The 20,701-nt window shown below is 39.4% G+C and overlaps 1 protein-coding gene across 1 annotated transcript in view; it reads left to right on the forward strand.

Annotated features, from left to right (window-relative positions):
* Positions 1-20,701, forward strand: part of LOC144194648 (neural-cadherin) — a 155,707-nt gene that overhangs the window by 96,945 nt on the left and 38,061 nt on the right. The window contains exons 17-25 of the mRNA XM_077713855.1: positions 4,738-4,858; positions 6,137-6,299; positions 7,121-7,585; positions 9,962-10,153; positions 11,391-11,582; positions 12,250-12,693; positions 13,097-13,427; positions 14,172-14,265; positions 18,832-19,016. Of these exons, the coding sequence (XP_077569981.1) occupies positions 4,738-4,858; positions 6,137-6,299; positions 7,121-7,585; positions 9,962-10,153; positions 11,391-11,582; positions 12,250-12,693; positions 13,097-13,427; positions 14,172-14,265; positions 18,832-19,016 (2,187 nt within the window). The remainder of the gene's footprint in view (positions 1-4,737; positions 4,859-6,136; positions 6,300-7,120; positions 7,586-9,961; positions 10,154-11,390; positions 11,583-12,249; positions 12,694-13,096; positions 13,428-14,171; positions 14,266-18,831; positions 19,017-20,701) is intronic.

Consider the following 20,701-nt stretch of genomic DNA (forward strand, 5'->3'; position numbering starts at 1 on the left):
CCCAACTATAAGACGACCCTGAATATAAGATGACCCCGAATATGAGATGATCCCCTTATTAAAGACTCAAAATAGACTTTTTGAACACCAAATTCAATTTTTTCCCCCAGAAAATAACGTCAATACATCTGAAGAAAATTGTTCTAACAATATTGGCGAGAAAAAACATCCAAATCATGCAAAAAAAATCCCATTTTAATCTCTTCTGAACATTTCAATACAACAACTTAAATGCAATCTTATTTGTAAATGAATATCTTCTACTTTTTGAAATATGAATGAAGCAATCGACTGTAATAAAACAACAAAATTGCCATAACAGCGCCCACTCCGAAAATCCCGCAAATAAATAAATGATAATCCCCCCATTTCCAATCACAGATTTTCCTGGAAAAGTCGGAACAACCTCATAAATATGAAAAGCTGACGGTTAATATTCATTTGGCCCCACCGCCGCCGCCGCCGCCGCCATAAATTGCGTACGTACGCCTGCTGCCATAAATCCAAAACCTTTTCAAATGAGTCCACCTGGAATAGCGCAAAAAAAATAAAATATATAAATAAAGAAATAAAAAGAATTGATTTGAATTTGTTTGCCGGGCCCGTCCTTGAATTTCCTTGTTATTTCCCAACATTCGCAGCGGGCGGACAATCGGTAAACACAAAGGAAGAAAGAAATATTAATAAATAAAAGAAATAGAAATGCACACAAGTCAAGAGAGGCGCCGATTGACGGCACCCCCGACGTCTCCGTCGGAGAGAGCAAACAGACCGGCGCGGGAAAATGAGGCGGCGGCTTAAAGAGACGCACACGCCAGTCCTTCCAATCGGAGGACGGCGGCGTCTGGGGGCTTTAACCCCCCCGATGCGGCCCACCGCTAGACGTTAGACGGAGCCTAATTGCGTGGCGTTGATGAGCGGCCGAGGAATCCTCCACTGTTGCTGCCAGACGCAAAGGTCGTCATCAAGCCGTGAACCAACACACACACACCACAAGAAATATGATAAATGACTTTCAGTCGGGCAGTCAGCGGCCAGCTATGTCTTTGTAGCGGGACCACAAAAGAGGGAGTCAACCCTATATATATATTATGGAGATATATACATACGTATATATATGTATAAGGGTGTTTATATGCGTGTGTGTGTGTGTATATATTTTTGTGTGTACATGTGTATATGTATATATACACATATACACATATAAATTCATATGTACACCTATATACACATAAATACATATATAGACATATATATACACCTATATACACATACATATATACACTTATATGTACACTTATATACACATATATACACCTATATACACTTACATACATATATACACATATATACACATACATATACCGTATTTTCACGACTAAAAGGTGCACTTAAAAGTCTTCAATTTTCTCCAAAATAGACAGTGCGCCTTATAATACACTGCGCCTTATATATGGAAAAAACAGAAAACCAAAAACCACCACTGTCGGATATTAAAAAAAACACAAACGCCTGAACTGAATACTCTACACTGTTAAATATGCAGACGCCATCTTAGTTTACAAAATCTTCCATCATATAGCTCCTCCCCCACTACAAGATTTTATACCAAAAAATCCAAAACATCAACAGTGGCTGGCTCTACAGGTGACTGTAAAGTAGTGAGTGAGTGCTTCATATCTGGAAGTCAATAGCAATTACCGTATTTTCACCACTATAAGGCACACTTAAAAGTCTTACATTTTCTCCATAATAATAAATAATTCATTGAGGGTGCGCCTTATAATGTGGTGCGCCTTATAGTCGTGGAAATACGGTACATACATATACACATATATATACACACATATACATATACACACACACACATATATATATATATATATATATATATATATATATATATATATATATATATATATATATATATATATATATGTATGTATTTATATGTATATATATATATATATGTATATGTATATATATATATATATATGTATATGTATATGTATATATATATATATATATATATATATATATATATATATATATATATATATATATGTGTATATATATATACACATATAAATATGTATGTGTAAGTGTATGTTTTTGTGTGCATGAGTGAGTGTATTGTTGTGGATAACATGTTGGCCTCACAGTTCTGAGATTGAGTGTTCAATCCCAGTGTGGAATTCGCCTGTTCTTACGTGGCTTTTTTCTGGGTTTCCCACTTTCCCCCCCACATCCCCAAAAACAAGCACTTTCGACTGTTTGGACACACTAACTCCCTCCTTGCTGTGATTGGTTGTTAATGTGTTTGTGCCCTGTGACTGACTAGCCATCAATTCCCCATACTTAGCTAAAATGGGCTCCGGCACCCTTGTGAAAGTGAGTTAATATACAAATCAATTTCAACTATTGAAACGAATGAGCCGCCATTGAAGGCAAACACGCCTCATCGCTATGGTAACCAATCGTTCAAAACCACATGGCGCTATTGAAATGGAAATAAACAAAGTTAGCCTAGCGTGTTAGCATGTCATTCTTTCCCATTGATCATTTACTTTCAGGCTAAAAAGGATTGAACGTCTAAGACGCTTTTCATTAGCGCCGAAAACAGATTTGCTAACGTCGCCGTTTCTCGCGCGAATCAACAGGAAGTCACAGCCACCGCCGCGCCGCTGCCAATTAAGACGGCGTTTTCCGCCACGTTAAACCGAGGACGGCCAATTAGTAACTGACGTATGGCGGCTCCGTGATTGTGTGATTGGGATTAGCGCGCCGCCGCCGCCGCCGCTAATCGCCATGACGTGACACCATCACACAAACGGAGAAAAATGTTCCAAAGCGCCCATGACAAATTGAATCGTATTTTTAGATTTTAATGATTTGATCCACGTTGGTTTGGATAAGGTGGTTTTGCGTGAAATTATTTTGCATAAATTAGTGTCATGGGGAAAATTAAATGTATTGCAATCCGTTTTCAATCAAAACTACAACAATTATGACAACTTTTCCGCCAATAACTTGATTTTTTAATGACATTAAACTAAAATGAGAGCTTGTAATTATTAATTAATTTTCATTTACACAGTTTTTGACTGCTTTTTGACAAGTTAGCTTAATATGAAGAATAAATGCAATTAGATGTGATGCTAAATGCTAACAACGTACATTCTATGCTACCTGCTAATCTTATTGAACTCAATGCTAATTAGCGGATAATTTTCATATTTTAAATTTCAACACAGGTTTTATTTTTAGTCTTTTCTTACTTCCGATCTACTTTTACGAAAAAAAAATTAGCATATGAATAAAAAGTCAATTGGATGTGATGCTAAAGGCTAACAACATACTTTCTTTGCTATTTGCTAATCTTCGTATTGAACTGAATGCTAATTAGCATCTAATTTTTAGATGTCAAATTTCATTTTTTTCCTTATTTTCTTCCGATCTACTTTTACGAGAAAAAAAATTGTGTACATATGCGGGTGTCAGGTTTTGGGATGCTAATTAGCGGCTAATTTTCTTATGGCTAACATGGCGCACTCAAGTTAAATTTTAATTCAAGGTTTAAGTATTTTTTTCTTATTTTGTTACTTCTTATCTACTTCCAATTTTTTTGTCAGGTTTTAGAATGCTAATTAGCAGCTAAATATTGTATGGCTAACACGGCTAAACCAAGTAAAATTCCAAGTCAGGTTTTATTTAGATTTTTTATTTCCGATCTAATCTGATATTTTTTTACTGCATATGCGGGTCTCAGGTCTTGGGATGCTAATTAGCGGCTAATTCCCATTAGCATTTTTATGCCATTCAATGCACGTTAGCGCATTAGCGGGCAAAAAACAAACTGTGTGAGGAGAATTTAGCGTCTAAAAGCATGTGTCAGACCTTGTCAAGTCCAGATTTGCTTTTCAAACCTGTTTGTGCCTTTTTAAAAGAGCACAGAGATCAAAATAAAAGAAATAAAAGGTCATAATAATCCTGGCTTTAATGCATGCCGTGTGAACTTGCTGCTTTTGGCCCTGAATGCAAGCAAACACAATGAAAGCAAGCATTGAAGGTGCTCTTCAAATTCAAACTATTATGCATGCAGCAATGCGTACACACAAAAATGTGTGCCTTCCCATCAAAGTTAAAGCGCAAAATCATTTTATTTGGTCTTATTTTGGTGACTAAAACCTTAAAATATGTTTTGGAGACATATTTATCACCATTTAACCTACAATTATGGATTCATGCAAGCCAGAATCCAATCAAATCCATTAAAAAGCTGAAGTTTGATCAAGATGCGCTTTTATTTTGAAATTGTCAAACTAAAACCATAAATAATTAATGGCGTGATTAGTTTTGAGCTTGCAATTTGTTTTTTTTGGACCCTCCCGGACAAAATGGCCGCCAAAGTGGCCCAACAATGCCCCTAAAGCTAACAGGAAGTGACCCAAAATTAACAAAAGTTGACCAAAACTGCCAAACAGGAAGTAGCTTCTCAAAATTTACAGTCATACCTCTACTTAAGACTACTTCTAGGTATGAAATTTTCAGGTTATGAAATTCCTTTTATGTCCTGTATCCATTTTATTTTGGAATTGCCCAAGTAACATTATTGTGGCCAGCTTTATTTCCTCTTGGCTTCTTTTAAATATGCTTTTTTTTGTAGCGTTTCCCACTTTTTTTCAGGCTGAAAAATACATTTTGCATAACGGTTTTGTGCTCTTTTTTCCCCCGCAGGCGGAAACGCCAAACTGCGCTATCAAATCACTTCGGGAAACACGGGAGGAGTTTTTGACGTGGAACCGGAAGTTGGGACCATTTTTGTGGCTCAGCCGTTGGACTACGAACAAAACAAAAGGTAGGCCACACTCGACTAAAAAAACGTGACATAGCAACTGTCAACTACATTCGTGGGATGCTAATTAGCGGCTAATTTTCATGCTAACACCGCACACAAGTAAAATTTTAGGACGGATTTACTTTTGACTCTTCTTATTTTGTTACTTCCGATTTTTTTGCCTGCTTATGCAGGAAGTGACCCAGAAATGGCGCAAAATCAGTAAAAAGTGACGCGTAATTGCCTCATAATCAGCAAAAGGGGACTAAAAATCAACAGGAACACCTGAAATGTGCCAAAATTAACATGATGTAACTTAGAAATTCCTAAAAATCATGACCGGGAAATGCCCCCAAATCAAAAGTGACCAGAAATCATCAAGAAGACCTGAAATGCCCCAAAATCAACAGGTCTTTTGAATGCTAATTAGCGGCTAATAATTGTATGGCTAATACCATGTGCTTTCAATTGATACAGCATCTCAGAAATACCACTTGTGATGATTTAATCATAAAAATTATGAACATAGAAGTGAAAAATTGTGAATCGGGGGCGGCTTATACGCGAGAAATTGTCAAACTCGACCATTTTAATCTAATTTTAAGGGTGCGGCTTATACGTGGAGAGGCTTATTCGCAAGTAAATACGGTAAGAAGGTCAGAAAATTGTCATTTGTCATTTAAAAAGCATCAAAATAGCCTTTTTTCTAATTTAATAATTTAATATTTTCCATTGATTAACTTCCCTATGTTATTGACCCTAATCACATACTTTTGATACAGCAATCTATTGCTGAAAGAGCTTTGGAGGGACGCCACAGACTCATGCTTTGCACAGTTCAGATACATTTTTCGGTTTCTCCTTTGAGATTTAAAGCATTTCTGCTGGAGTAAACATCATTTCAAACAAAAAAATAAACATTGCAAATGGTATCCATCCATTTTTTTTTAGAATTGAGGCAAAGTTTGCAGCAATGATTGTTCTGGGGGAAAAAAACCCTTTTTGAAAACCGTCATATTCTGCCAGAAGATGGACAAACAAATGCAGCTGACATTTTTTGGTGCGCTTAAGAAGCTGGCGGCCTTTTTTCTTCACCCAAATCTTCTCTCAGATGAAAGGCAAGTTGAGTTGAAGGACAAACTCCAGAGACTCAAAAGTTGACTCGTTCATCGGCGGACGGAGGATTTCCGTCGGCGCCTCCGCCGCCCAAAAAAAAAGCAAAATCTCTTTATAGGGGGCTAAAAGAAGATTTAATGATTGAGTCAATTTTGCTGAAGGTTGAAATGTGCCGTTTTTTAGGTATAAACTTCACGTCCTGGCTTCCGACGGCAAGTGGGAGGACTACACCACGGTGGCGGTCAACGTGGTCAACAAAAACGACGAAGCGCCCGTCTTCACCGCCAACGAGTACTACGGCAGCGTGACCGAAGAACTGGACGGCTCGCCGGTTTTCGTCCTCCAGGTACGCAATCCTCACAATTTACAAAAATAAACAAAAAACAGTTTGCTAGGAAATTTTCCCCATTAGATTAGTATATATATGTTAACTCGTCCATAATCATAAGGACCTGGAAATTGCCACAAAATCAGCAAAAGGTGACTAAAAATCAACAAGAACACCTGAAATGTGCCAAAATTAACAGGTTGTGACTTAGAAATTCCCAAAAATCAACAGGAAGTGGCCCGGAAATGTCCCCAAAAAACAGGAAGTGACCCGGAAATGCCCACAAATCAGAATTGAGCAAAAATCAACAGGCGGTGATCCAGAAATGTTGCAAAAATAAACAGCAAGTGACGACCCGTAAAATCACCCAGAATAAACAGAAAGAGACCCTGAAATGCCCAAAAATAAACCGGAAGTGACGACCCGGAAATACCCAAAAATAAACGGGAAGTGACCAAAAATCAACATGAAGACCTGAAATGTCTCAAAATCAACAAGTGACCCGGAGATTGCCCATAATCAACAGGAAATGCTCCGGAACTGACCCAAAATCAGCATTAATGACCCTAAATCAACAGAAAGACCCCAAATGTCCCAAAATCAACAGGACATGACCCTGAATTGCCCCAAAATCAACAGGAAGTGACCCGGAAATACCCCCAAATCATCAAAAAGTCACCAAAAATCAACAGAAAGACCTAAAATCCCCCAAAATGAAGTCAGTGGCTGCCATAGACGTTCCAAATTGGAGGAAACTAATGTTCATTGGCTGTAATTATTTGTGTCTCGATTGGCTCCTCCCTTTCAAATCTTGACTTGTCTATGTCCGCCTTTGGCAGGTAACGGCGTCCGACCCGGACAAGGACGCCGACCAGGAAGCCCTGCGCTACTCGCTCCACGGCCAAGGCGCCGACAGCGAGTTTGTCATCGACGAGCCCACGGGCAAAATCTACGCCCAACGCACCCTGGACCGCGAGGAGCGCGCCGTGTGGCGATTCGTGGTACTGGCCACCGACGAGGGCGGCGAGGGCCTGACCGGCTTCACCGACGTCATCATCGGCGTGTGGGACATCAACGACAACGCGCCCGTCTTCACCTGCGCGCCCGGTTGCCGCGGGCGGGTGGCCGAGAACTCGCCGCCCGGCGCCTCCGTCATGGAGATGACGGCCACCGACCTGGACGACGCCGCCGTGGGGCAGAACGCCGTCCTGTCCTACCGCGTCGTGGGCGGTCTGGCCCAGGTGGGGGGCGTCCCCGCCTTCTCCGAGATGTTCGCCGTCAACCCCGCCACCGGGACCGTCACGGTGAGTAGCGGCAAAACCGCTAAATATTATTTGTATTGTACCTCTACTTACAAAATGCATTCATTTTGTCAATTGGAGTTTTTGTAAGTAGAGGTGTACTTTATATGGAAATTCTGCAGTTTGTTGCATTGTCCTCGGAAAAATTTCCCACCTAAAACAAGGGTGTCAGACATGATTCTATGTGGGCCGGACCATTTTAGATATATTATTTAGATTTTTTTTATAAATGGATTAAAAGCCTTGAATATTCTGTTTTTTATAGATCTAAAACAATGTTCGTTTTAGCTTTTTTAATTATATTTTTAGATTATACAAAATGATTTTTGAACTAAAAACACCGAAAAAATGGATTAAAAATGACTATTATTGATTTAAAAGGGGGAAATCAGGAAATGTAATATACATTTTCACCACAGGTGTCAAAGTGGTGGCCCATGGGCCAAATGTGGCCCGCCGGTCATTTTTTGGCGGCCCGAGAAAGTAAATTATAAGTGGCAACTTTCTGTTTTAGGATCAAATTGAATAGATATAGATGTATATTAAATGATATATTCCCCCTGTTAAATCAATAATTTAGTTCAAAAATCTTTTTCTGGTCTAAAAATAATATTAAAAAAATCTAAAATAAACATTGTTTTAGATCTATAAAAAACTGAATATTCAGGGCTTTTAACCCAGTTCTTTAATCCATTTATTTTAAAAAATCCCTTTTTAAATCCATAATTGTCATTTTTTAATCCATTTTTTCCTCGGTTTTTAGTTCAAAAATCATTTTGTAAAACCTAAAAATATATTTGAAAAAAGCTCAAATAAACATTGTTTTAAATCTATAAAAACTGAATATTCAGGGCTTTTAATCCATTTCTTTTAATCCATTTAATTAAAAAAAATCAAAATATTCTATCTAAAATGGCCCACTTGAAATCGTGTTGACCTTAAAGCGGTTCGCCAACCACCCCAAGTCTGACACCCCCTCCAAGCGGAAATAAAGATTATATTTTTTTACCGTTTTGACTTATATAATTAATGATTTTGCATCCCCAAAAGGCCATAAAAGTGACGTTTTTGCCCGAATCCGTCATCTGGATAGCACGCTCAAAAAAAGAGCTAAACATCTGCTAAAGTACAAGCACTAAATTCACAGGATGCTGCTTCTTTTAATGTATTCGTTTCTATGTCTGCGCTTCAAGGTTTGTGCCTTTTACATTTTTGGACTTTTCTATTGCGTGAGTGTTTTTGTGCTAAAAATGCTATGCTAATGAATGCAATGGAATGGAATGGAATGCTTTTTTTATTGTCATTCCACATGAAGCTCACACATGAATAAGTCGTCATAAAAAGGATTTATTCACAATAAAAATCAAGTGCGCTGAGGAAATAAAATGGCTAAAGTGGTTAGCGCCGGGTGTGTTAGCGTAGCTTGCTGTTTTAGTCAAAGTATTAAAGTGAAAGACTCCAATTTGTAGTGTAAAGATTGAAAGGAAAAGTCTGAGAATGAACGACATTTTTTGTAGCGTGCAGTGTGTGTCTGTACTCAATTGGGTCTAAATTAGGGGCAAAAGTCGGGTGGGTGGACCCTGAGACGGTTTTGTTTTGGCCGTTATGGTCGGTCAGTTAAGTTGAAGACCTGAAAGACCTGCATTTGGATTTAGTCTTGATAGTGGATTGGTCTTCGCTGCAAAAAAATGTCCGATTTGTCCATGCCTCAAGGCTGTTTCGGTCTAGATTTGTTTGTGACTCTTAGGAATCTTGCCCTGTCTAAATCTTGACTCCGAATTTTATTATAGTATTGTCTTGGTCTTGTCTGCTTGCATCTCGGTTTGGTCCAAGTCTAGAGTCCAAGAAAGTTTGGTCCTAGACTAAATCTGGACTCCAAAAAGTCCTTGATTGTCTTGATCTTGTCAACTGGCGCCTCAATTTTCCCCGATTCTAGACTCCCAGGAATCTGGATCCTGTCTCATTTTTAGTTTTTGCCAGTCTTCTTCATGTCCAACTCACCAAAACAGCATGTCTCCATTTTGCCTGAGTTTAGACTCCCAGAAATCTTAATCCCATCTAAATCTCAACTCCAAAAAAGGAACATTATTGTCCTGATCTTGTCAACCAGCGCCCTGTTTTTCCCTGATTATTGACTCCCAGGAATCTTAATCCTGTCTCGTTTTTAGTTTATCTCCAGTCTTCCTCCTGTCCAACTCTCGAAAACAGCATTTTTCGATATAGTCAGAGTTTAAACTCCCAAAAAATCTCAGTCCTACTGAAATCTTGACTCCAAAAAGGCCTAAATTGTCTTGATCTTGTCAACTGACGTCTCAGTTTTCCACGATTTTCGACTCCCAGGAATCTCAAAATGTCCTCAAATTGAATTTTTGACCTTAGGTGGCCATGGCCGGCCTGGACCGGGAGACAGTGGAGTCCTACATGTTGGTGGTGGAAGCCCGAGACGGCGGAGGCATGGCGGGAACGGCCACGGCGACCATTCAAATCACCGACGTCAACGACCACGCGCCCAGGTTCCTGGAACGCGCCTGCTTGGCCAGAATTTCCGAGAACGCCGAACCCAACGCCGAGGTGAGCTCCGGCGCCCTCATTGACTTTCACCCCCGCCGTCGTCTTTTATTCGGGTCCAAACGAGCAAAAAACTCAAAAGTTAGCGCCATTAAAAATTGAACGGCAAACTTACGATAGGAAATTGTGGATGGCGTATCATTTTTTTGTGTTTTTTTTTTTTGTCTTACCGGTTCACCGGCACCCCCGAGAAAAATACTCTGCCGTTTTTATATTCCCCTTTTAAGTGCTGGCTTTGAGTTCGACGCTCTGTGGGGGAACAAAAAAAAAAAAAAAAAGAACACGGCTGAACAACCACTTCGTCCGGAATAGAAACGTGAATAAAATATGAATATAGTACAAAAAAATTGAGTTTTTAATCGGGAAGCCGTAAGTACTTGTCAATCATTTTTTTAGGACATTTTGTGAAGTGGGTTTTTTAGAGGATTCATATTTTTAGCCACGGGGGAGAAAGTTTCTTTTTAATTTAATTGACAATTTTTAGAGAAAGGCTTTCTAATTGTTGCTGTTTTAGTTCAAATTTGTAGGGGTGTGCGTTTAAAAAAGTTTCTCTGGGTGTCCAATTTCTTTGATATGGGGCATTTGGCAGTCAGTGAGATTTTGCTAATTCACTGCCAGCCTTTTCCCTTCAAAATAATTGGACATCTAGCACAATTAATTGCAGAAAGTCAGGTAAAAAATTAAAAACTATATCTTCCTCTGGCCAAGATGCACCCTCCCATCATTTAATTTATCATTAGTCGGAGTCCAATCTATTTTATAAGGCATCCTAGCGATGAGTGAATTTTTTTAACTTCACTGCCAGCCTTTCCCCTTCAAAATAATTGGACATCCAGCACCGTCATTTGCAGAAATTCAGGTAAAAAATAAATTGATATCTTCCTCTGGCCAAGATGCACCCTCCCATTAATTTGTTTTATCACTAGTTGATGTCCAATCTATTTTATAAGAGATCCTAGCGATGAGTAAAAAAAATTAACTTCCTTCACTGCCAGCCTTTCCCCTTCAAAATAATTGGACATCTAGCACCGTCAATTGCAGAAATTCAGATAAAAAATAAAATGATATCTTCCTCTGGCCAAGATGCACCCTCCCATTCATTTGTTTTATCGCTAGTAGATGTCCAATCTATTTTATAAGGGATCCTAGCGATGAGTGAAATTGTGTTACTTCACTGCCAGCCTTTCCCCTTCAAAATAATTGGACCCCGAAAAAACTGTATGCCAACGTGTTCCCACAGGTTTTGGAGTTGCGAGCGGAGGACCGCGACACGGGCGAGAACGCCCAGCTGACCTTCAGCGTGGTGGCCGGAGACCAGGAACAAAAGTTCTACATGTTGAGCAACAAGGCGGAGCAACGCGGCAGCCTTCGACTCAAGAAACGTCTCGACTACGAGCGACATGGCGAGCAGAGCTTCAACCTCACCGTCAAGGTACCAGTGGCGGGGAGTCTGGAGAAATTAGTTGCAAAGTTTTTGGGGTCTTTTCGGGGTTTCCAAAAGCCAACCCCCCTGCAAAAAAATGAAAATATAGTTAAATATGGCCCGCACAAGAAGCTTAAATTCACCCTATGATGATTTTCTCAACACTAGGTGGACATTACAGCAGGTTTTTGTCCAAATACGGACTGAAGACTTTTTTCTGAATCTGGAGGTGAAAAGTGTGAATCGGGGGGCGGCTTATACGCGAGAAATTGTAAAATTCAACCATTTTAAGGCCATTTTAAGGGTGCGGCTTATACAAGACAAATGATGAAATTCAACCATTTTAAAGCAATTTAAGGGTGTGGCTAATACATGAGAAATGGTGAAATTCAACCATTTAAGGGTGGGGCTTATACACGAGAAATAGTGAAATTCAACCATTTTAAGGCTGTTTTAAGGGTGCGGCTTATATGCGAGAAATGGTAAAATTCAACCATTTTAGGGCCATTTTAAGGGTGCGACTTATATGCGAGAAATTGTGAAATTCAACCATTTTATTGGTGCGGCTTATACTCGAGAAATGGTGAATTTCAACCATTTTAAGGCCATTTTAAGGGTATGGCTTATAAGTGGAGATATGCTAACAAATGTGGTATTTGTGGATTGTCATTTTCAGGTAGAAGACTTGGACTTCTCCAGTCTTCTTCACTGCTCAGTGGAAGTGGAGGACTACAATGACCACGCCCCCGTCTTCATCCCCCACTTCCTGGCCCTGGGCCCCCTGTCAGAGGACGTCCCCGTGGGGACTAGCGTAGCCCGCCTGCTAGCCAGCGACTCGGACTCTGGCCAAAACCGCCAACTGGTCTATAGCCTTTCCCCGGATTCGGACCCGGACGGACTCTTCTCCGTGGATCAGTCCGGAGTCCTGACGGTGGCCCGGCCTCTGGACCGGGAGAAGGTGGCGCAGCACCACCTGGTGGTAGTCGCCACCGACCGAGGGGTTCCCGCCCTGTCGGGTAGTGCCACCGTGGAGCTCCCCCTGCTGGACGTCAACGACAACGGGCCACAGTTTGAAGCCGCCTACACGCCGGTGGTCTTCGAGAATATGCCGGGGCCTCAGGTGGGTTCGCCGAATCTGGGAGGGTTTTTTTTTTGTAGCAATTGGAGCTGTATTTACAATTACACTTATCCTCACAAGTATCTCAGGGGTGCTCTTCTCTTAGCTAGCCAATGGCAGGGCTCGATTAGGCGAAGGACACTCGTAGCTACGGACAAATTTAACGTAGAATTACCCTACCGTGCATGTTTTTGGGATTGGAAAGAGAACTGGAGTACCCTGAAAAAAACCACCTAGGCCTCGGGAGAATATGCACACTCTGGTTCGGCCTTGGGATCGAACCCTCGACCTCAGAACTGTGAGGCGGACTTGCGAACTGCTCTTTAGTCTTTCTATTTTATCAGGCAAGGCGATGTTCACATTAGGTCAAAGGTCACACCAGTTTCCCTTTTCTCACCCCCCCCAGGTGGTCAACTTAAACCAGACATCGAGGCTCCTGCGGGCGTGGGACCGCGACTCCCCCGAAAACGGCGGTCCTTTCCGTTTTGGCGTCCCCGGCGACTATCGCCACGGCAACGACTTCCGCCTCCAAGACAACCTGAACGGGACGGCCACCTTGACGGCGCTGCGCACCTTGGACCGCGAGCGTCAGAAGGAGTACTTGATCCCCGTGGTGATGAGCGACAGCGGACGTCCCGCCCGCACGGTCACGGCCACGCTGACCGTCACCGTCGGCGACCGCAATGACCACGCCCACGTCGGCGCCGACAAGACCATCTTAGTCAACACGCACAGAGGTCAGATTCCCATTATTTTAACATAAAATCGTTTTAAACCATAATTGGACTTTAACGATGAAATTAATCGTGATTAAAAATGTTAATATAGCTTGACAGTAGTAGTATTTATATTCATAGCACTTTGCGGAACCGAAAAAAAATTCCCCTGACTCCAAAAAATCAAGATCGACTTGTTGGACTTTTGAGGTCAATTGATCACTTTTGATTATTTTCGATATAATATGATTAAAAATGTTAATACACTATGGCAGTAGTAGTATTTATATTCATACGACTGAAATACACTTTGCAGAACAAACAAAAGAAAATCCCCTGACTCGAAAAAATTGAGATCCATTTTTATTTTTTTAGTTTTGCAGTCACTTGATCATATTTGATTATTTTTTATATAATTTTATTAAAAATGTTAAAACAGCTTTACAGTAGTAGTATTTATATTCCTATCACTTTGCGGAACAAAAAAAATCCCCTGACTCAAAAAAATCAAGATCCTTTTTTTTTTTTTAAATAGTTTTGCAGTCACTTGATCACATTTGATTATTTTTATATAATTTTATTTAAAATGTTAAAACAGCTTTACAGTAGTAGTATTTATATTCCTACCACTTTGCGGAACAAAAAAAAATCCCCTGACTCCAAAAAACAAGATTGTTTTGCCGCGAGCCAATTAAAACCGGACCTAGTCGTAATTAATTTATTTATTAATTATGTATTTATTCATGTATTTATTCTGATTTTCAGGTCGCATGCCCACTACAGTTCTGGGCAAAGTTTACGCCCCCGACCCGGACGACTGGGACAACAAGACGTACACTTTTGAGGGAAATACACCTACGTAAGTCCTCAATTCATTCTTAAATATAACGTTTAGATATGTTATTTTTTAAATGGATTAAAAGAACTAGATTAAAAGCCCTGAATATTCTATTTTTATAGATCTAAAACAATATTTATTTGAGCTTTTTTATATATATTTTTAGATTTTACAAAAATGATTTTTGAACCAAAAACTGAAAAAATTGATTAAAAAATGACAATTTTTGGTTTAAAAGGGGGAAAATCAGGCAATATAATATACATCTATACTCTTCATTTGAATTTGATCCTAAAACAGAAAATCAACACTCATCATTGACTTTCCCGGGCCGCACAAAATGATACGGCGGCCCAGATTTGGCCCACGGGCCGCCTCTTTGACACCAATGCCATACAGTTAGCCCAGCATGCATTTTTTTGGTATCTGGGAGGAACCTGACAAAATCCCACTCAGGAGAACATGCAAACTCCAGACAGGAAGCCTGACCAGGGTTCGAACCCAGAACCCCAGGACTGCGAGTCCGATTCATTAACCACTATCCCCAAATTCAACTAAATAGGAGCTCATAGTATTATTTTTTTTTATTTGGGAGTTTACACATGCTATGAAGTAGATTGAGAGAGCAGCAACCGTCACCACGGCTTTTATTTGTCCATAAAGTGTTTTTTACTAACTTTTCGGTGTGTGTGACGATTGGAAGCCATTTTTTTTTCTAGTTCATGATGTCGCCAGCTTTTATTGTGACACTTCCCTCCCTCCCACCTCCTTTTATTTTTATGACTGGACGTAAAAGGCGGCTGTCACTTTAAACCTTCCTCGTGAATTTCCCATGTGGAGGATTTCCACCATTGACTTGCATGAGACATCTCATTTATTTTAAAAATTTCCTTTTAGCCATTGTTGGCGCTTGGCGTCCAATTCATTTGGACTGGGAGAGGCCAGTGAGCAGTCCTCAAAATAGATTGGACGTCAAGTGATGTCATTGGGCGCTGAAAGATGAGGATTCCCGGGAGATTTCTTTGGGGTGCTTCCTGTTTATTTTGGGCACCGGTGTCAAAGTGTCGGCCCGGGGGCCAAATCTGGCCCGCCGGATCATTTTTTTGCGGCCCGGGAAAGTAAATGAGGAGATTTTGACTTTGTGTTTTAGGATCAAATTCAAATGAAGAGTATAGATGTACATTTAAGTTCCCGATTTTCCCCCTTTATAATAAATATTGGCATTTTTAATCATTTTTTTTCAGTTTTTAGTTCAAAAATCATTTTTTGTAAAATCTGAAAATATATTTTAAAAAAAGCTAAAAATAAACATTGTTTTTGATATATAAATAGGGAATATTCAGGGCTTTTGATCCAGTTCTTTTAATCCATTTCTTTAAAAAAAATCTAAATATTATTGTAATTTTTTAATCATTTTTTTCAGTTTTTAGTTCAAAAATCAACATTGGTTTTGATCTATAAAAAGGGAACATTCACGTTTTTTAATCCAGTTCTTTTAATCAATTTTATAATTAAGAAAGTATAAATATTATTGTAATTTTTTAATCAATTTTTTCATTTTTTTTGTTCAAAAATTATTTTGTAAAATCTAAAAATAGTTTAAAAAAAAAGATCAAATAAACATGGTTTTATATATATAAAAACGGAATATTTCCGGGATTTTAATCCAGTTCTTTTAATCCATTTATTTAGAAAAAATCTAAATATTATATCTCGCACTATCTGTTGGTTTTGGGTAATTTCCTGGCACTTCCTGGTCATTTTGGGGCATTTTGTCATCCATCCACTTCATTTAAAGACACCACGCATTGATTTTATTGAACAGTTTACGCCACGGAAAAATGAACATGAGCAGCTTGTCTCAGAAAGAATTGGACGGCGATGGCTGTCGACGGCGGGCCATGAGTTGGACAAACTAATTACCTAGAGGAGAGGACAACGTGAGCGCTTTGTAAAGCCTGCGTGCGTCCATGGCGGTCCCGCGGGGACGTTGATTGACGGCGGGGAATGAAGTCCACACTAAAAGGGGGGCATAAAAGACGTCGTAAAAAGCGCGATGGAGTGTTTTCATCCCTTTCCCTATTTGATCCCACGGAAGGAGGACGACCGTGTCGTTGGACTTTAAAGCCTCGTTAACACCTCCCCTCCCTGGCTCGCTTTTACTTTGGCGGGCGCTACGACATTTTTATTTGACGTCGTCGTGGGAGTCGGGAATCTTCCCTTTTGCGTCATGGTGTTGTTGTCGTGTGGTGAACGCGAGACTGACATTCAGTGATCATTTGTCATCAGATTTTCATAATTTCTTGTTCATTTTTCATCGTTTTATTTCATTTTTCATCATTTCTCATAATTTTTCATCATTTGTCATCAAATTTTCATCATTTTTTGTTCATTTTTCATCATTTCTCATCATTTTTCATCATTTGTCACCAAATTTTCATAATTGTATATTCATTTTTCATCATTTCTCATCAATTTTCATCATTTCTCATCAAATTTTCATAATTTTATATTCATTTTTCATCTTTTTTTATTCATTTCTCATCATTTGTCATCAATTTTCATAATTTTTTATTCATTTTTCATCATTTTTTATTCATTTTTCATAATTTCTCATCATTTGTCATCAATTTTCATCATTTTTCATCATTTTTAAAAGGTATTTTTGTTGGATTTAATGAAGTACAGCTTCAGTGGTTAGCGCGTTGGCCTCACGGTTCCAGGGTCGAGGGTTCGATCCCAGGCCGGTACTAGGGTTTCCTCCCACATTAAAAAAAAATACATGCTAGGCTAAATGTTTGCTAACTAGCTAATAGTGTGAGCGTGAATGGGTTAGACCCGACGGCATCTGGGATAGGCTCCAGCACCCCCATGCCACTCTAGCGAGGATAAAGCAGAAAAAATGAAGTTCAGTACTTACATTATCAACCTTTTTGACCCCAATTTTTACCCTTTTAAGGCAAACGGGGCCTCGTTCTAGCTCTAACAAATCATGGGTATCAAACCCGAACACCCATATGGGTGGATCTCGACGTCAACCATTTCCGTAAGCAATTAATTTCCTAAGTAGAGGTAGCACTCTATTTAAATTGTCCATTGGAGTGTCTTTTTGTGTCCACGCTTGACTACACACACACACACACACACACACACACACACACACACACACACACACACACACACACACACACAGGTCTCCCTGTAGACTTTGATTACAGTTGATGACTTTAATTAAGAGCGCCTCCACACACACACACACAGGGGAGTAAAAGGTGTATTTTTAAAGATTAAACAGCGCCCTTAAAGAGACGGCGCGCCACGCTCATCACTTTCCCCCGGCCGCCGCCTTGACCTTGTCTCAACGTTTCCCATCACGCCCCGGTCGCCACGGCCGCCGCCGCCTTTAATTTATGAGCGCGGGGATCCGTCCCGTAATTGGACGAGGGGCGCTTTCGACCCGCGGCGCCCCCTAGAGACCTTTCCCGGTCGGCAGTCCGTCCTTAATTGCTCGGCGCGCCCGGCGTCGACGGGACGTCGGACTCGTTTGGGTTGGAAAAAGGTCACGCTTTGGTTGAATTGACACGTCGGGGCGCTACGTGGCGACCAATCCGTCCCTGACGCTCGGGGGTGAAAGGCTCCTCCCCCTTTGTGTTTATCAACCTTCCGGACACGTTTTCGTTTACGTGGAAAAGCAAAGAAATGGACAAAAAAAAGACTCATTAGAGCAAGGGTGTCAGACTCGGGTTGGTTTGCGGGTCGCTCGAATGTCAACTCCACCATTTTAGATAGAATATTTCCATTTTTTTCTCTTATAAATGGATTAAAAGCCCTGAATATTCAGTTTTTTTTATAGATCTAAAACATTGTTTATTTGAGCTTTTTTTTTTATAGATTTTTAGATTTGACAGAATTATTCTTTTACTAAAGACAGAAAAAAATTGATTAAAAAATGACAATTATTGATTTAAAAAGGGGAAAATTTAATATACATCAGACCATTTTAGATAGAATATTTAGTTGTGTTTTGTTATAAATGGATTAAAAGAAGTGGATTAAAAGCCCTGAATATTCCGTTTTTTAGAGATCTAAAACAATGTTTATTTGAGCTTTTTTATAGATTTTTAGATTTAACAAAATGATTTTTGAACTATTAATTATTGATTTAAAAGGGGCAAAATTTAATATACATCAGACCATTTTAGGTATAATTTTTAAGTTTTTTTTTGTTATAAATGAATTAAAAGAACTGGATTAAAAGCCCTGAATATCAGTTTTTTTATAGATCCCAAACAATGATTTTTGAACTAAAAACACTGAAAAAAATGATAAAAAATGACAATTATTGATTTAAAAGGGGGAAAATGAGAAAAATTAATATACTAAATCTATAATGTTCATTTTAATTTGATCCTAAAACAGAAAGTTCGCTATTTTCTTTGGGAAAATGATTGATTGACGCAATAACCTCGGATCTCAAGTTATTACTGTATAAAAATAACTTATTTTCTTTCAGAGGCTGCAAAAATTTGCAAAATTTTCTGTCATGGTTTCCGATTTTTAAATCATTTTTGGGCTGTTTTTTTGCAGTTATTTCATCTTGAACAAGCGCACGGGCTTTGTGATCATCAAGGAAAACACCCCATCGGGCGACTACCACTTCCGGGTGCGCGTCTCGGACGGCGTGTGGCCCGACGCCGTCTCGGCGGTGACGGTTCGCGTTCGAGAGCTGCCGGACGACGCCATACACAACTCGGCCTCGCTTCGCCTTGCCGGTAAGACCAGCCTAAATTTACATTTCCATACCTGTGTACGTTTTCCCATATTTCATACATTTTTAAATCATTTCAAATGGTCTACACCACGTGTGTCAAAGTGGCGGCCCGCAGCCCAAATATGGCCTGCCGCATCATTTTGTGCGGCCCGAGAAAGTCAATGATGAGTGCCGACTTTCTGTTTTAGGATTAAATTAAAATGATAAATATAGATGTACATTAAATTTCCTTATTTTCACCCTTTTAAATCAATGATTGTAATTTTTTAATTAAAAAATCATTTTGTAAAATCAAAAAATATATAAAAAAGCTAAAATAAACATTGTTTTAGATATATAAAAAACTAAATATTCGGGGATTTTATTCCAGTTATTTTAATCCATAATTGTAATTTTTTATCAAATGTTTCTGTTTTTAGTTCAAAAATCATTCTGTAAAATCTAAAAATATATTTAAAAAAAAGCTAAAATAAACATTGTTTAAGATTTATAAAGAACTAAATATACAGGACTTTTAATTCTGTTCTTTTTATCCATTTATAAAAAAAATCTAAATATATCTAAAATTGTCCAATGTATCCCAAATATCCTTATTTTTCCCCTTTTAAATTTTTTGATCAAAATTTTCTGTTTTTAGGTCAAAAATCATTGTCTAAAATCTAAAAATATGTATTAAAAAATCTAAAATAAACATTGTTTTAGATCTATAAAAAAACAGAACATTCAGGGCTATTAATCCAGTTATTTTAATTCATTTACAAAAATAAAAAAAGTAAATATTCTATCTAAAATGGTCGACATAAAATCAAGTTGACGTTAAAGGGGCCCGCGAAGCAACCCGAGTGTGACAGCCTTGATTTAAGGGTAAGATTTGAGCGAGTTTGACAGCTATGTGCTTCTCAGGCCAAACAAAGTTTGGCTCGTCTTCCTTACCTGGCAACCCCCGTCTCGTCTCACCCCCCCCCCCCCGTCTCGTCTACTTTCCATTTGCCTGTGAGAAATAGGACATGGCTGAGGGGCTTTTAACATCTCTCACATATTGAAATAAAGTATTCTAAAGAGGAGGAAGACGAGGAAAAGGCGGAAGACGAGGAGGATGTTGTACGAGGAAGGAAAAAACATTTTTTTATGTGGTGACGTGGGAAAAGTGGTTACTACGTTTGTCTCTCAGCTATAAAATCGAGGTTTGATATCCCAACTAGTCTCGGGGCCTTCCCACATGGCATTTGCATGGGTTTTCTACGTGGCTTTTCCGTACTTTTTGTGTCAAATAGTCTTCCCAGCTGCTCATTCTCAGAAGGGTCGTGTTTTGGGGGGGTGCTGGAGCCTATCCCAGTCCCCATTTGGGATGCCAACTGACAATTTTTCAATTAAGTCAACTTTTTCAAAGTTAGGAGTTAAAATAGTCGACGTTGTGTAGTTTCCCTGCAAAAAGCCGCCAAAATTTTAGTAATACCATGAGATAAACAGCTTTGAGTGTGAGGTCACCCACAGGTGAAAGCGCACTAGCGGCGCAATAATAAAAGCTTTCATCGATTGGATGTCAACATGCCGCGTCCTTATGAAAATATTCCGGTCGAGGCCGGACTGAGCGGTTTCACGTTTTAAATCACAGGTGTCAAAGTAGCGGCCCGCGGGCCAAATGTGGTCCGCCACATCATTTTGTGCGGCCCGGGAAAGTCAATC

The sequence above is a fragment of the Stigmatopora nigra genome, chromosome 3 (assembly GCF_051989575.1).
Source record: "Stigmatopora nigra isolate UIUO_SnigA chromosome 3, RoL_Snig_1.1, whole genome shotgun sequence".
Classification (NCBI taxonomy): Eukaryota; Metazoa; Chordata; class Actinopteri; order Syngnathiformes; family Syngnathidae; genus Stigmatopora; species Stigmatopora nigra.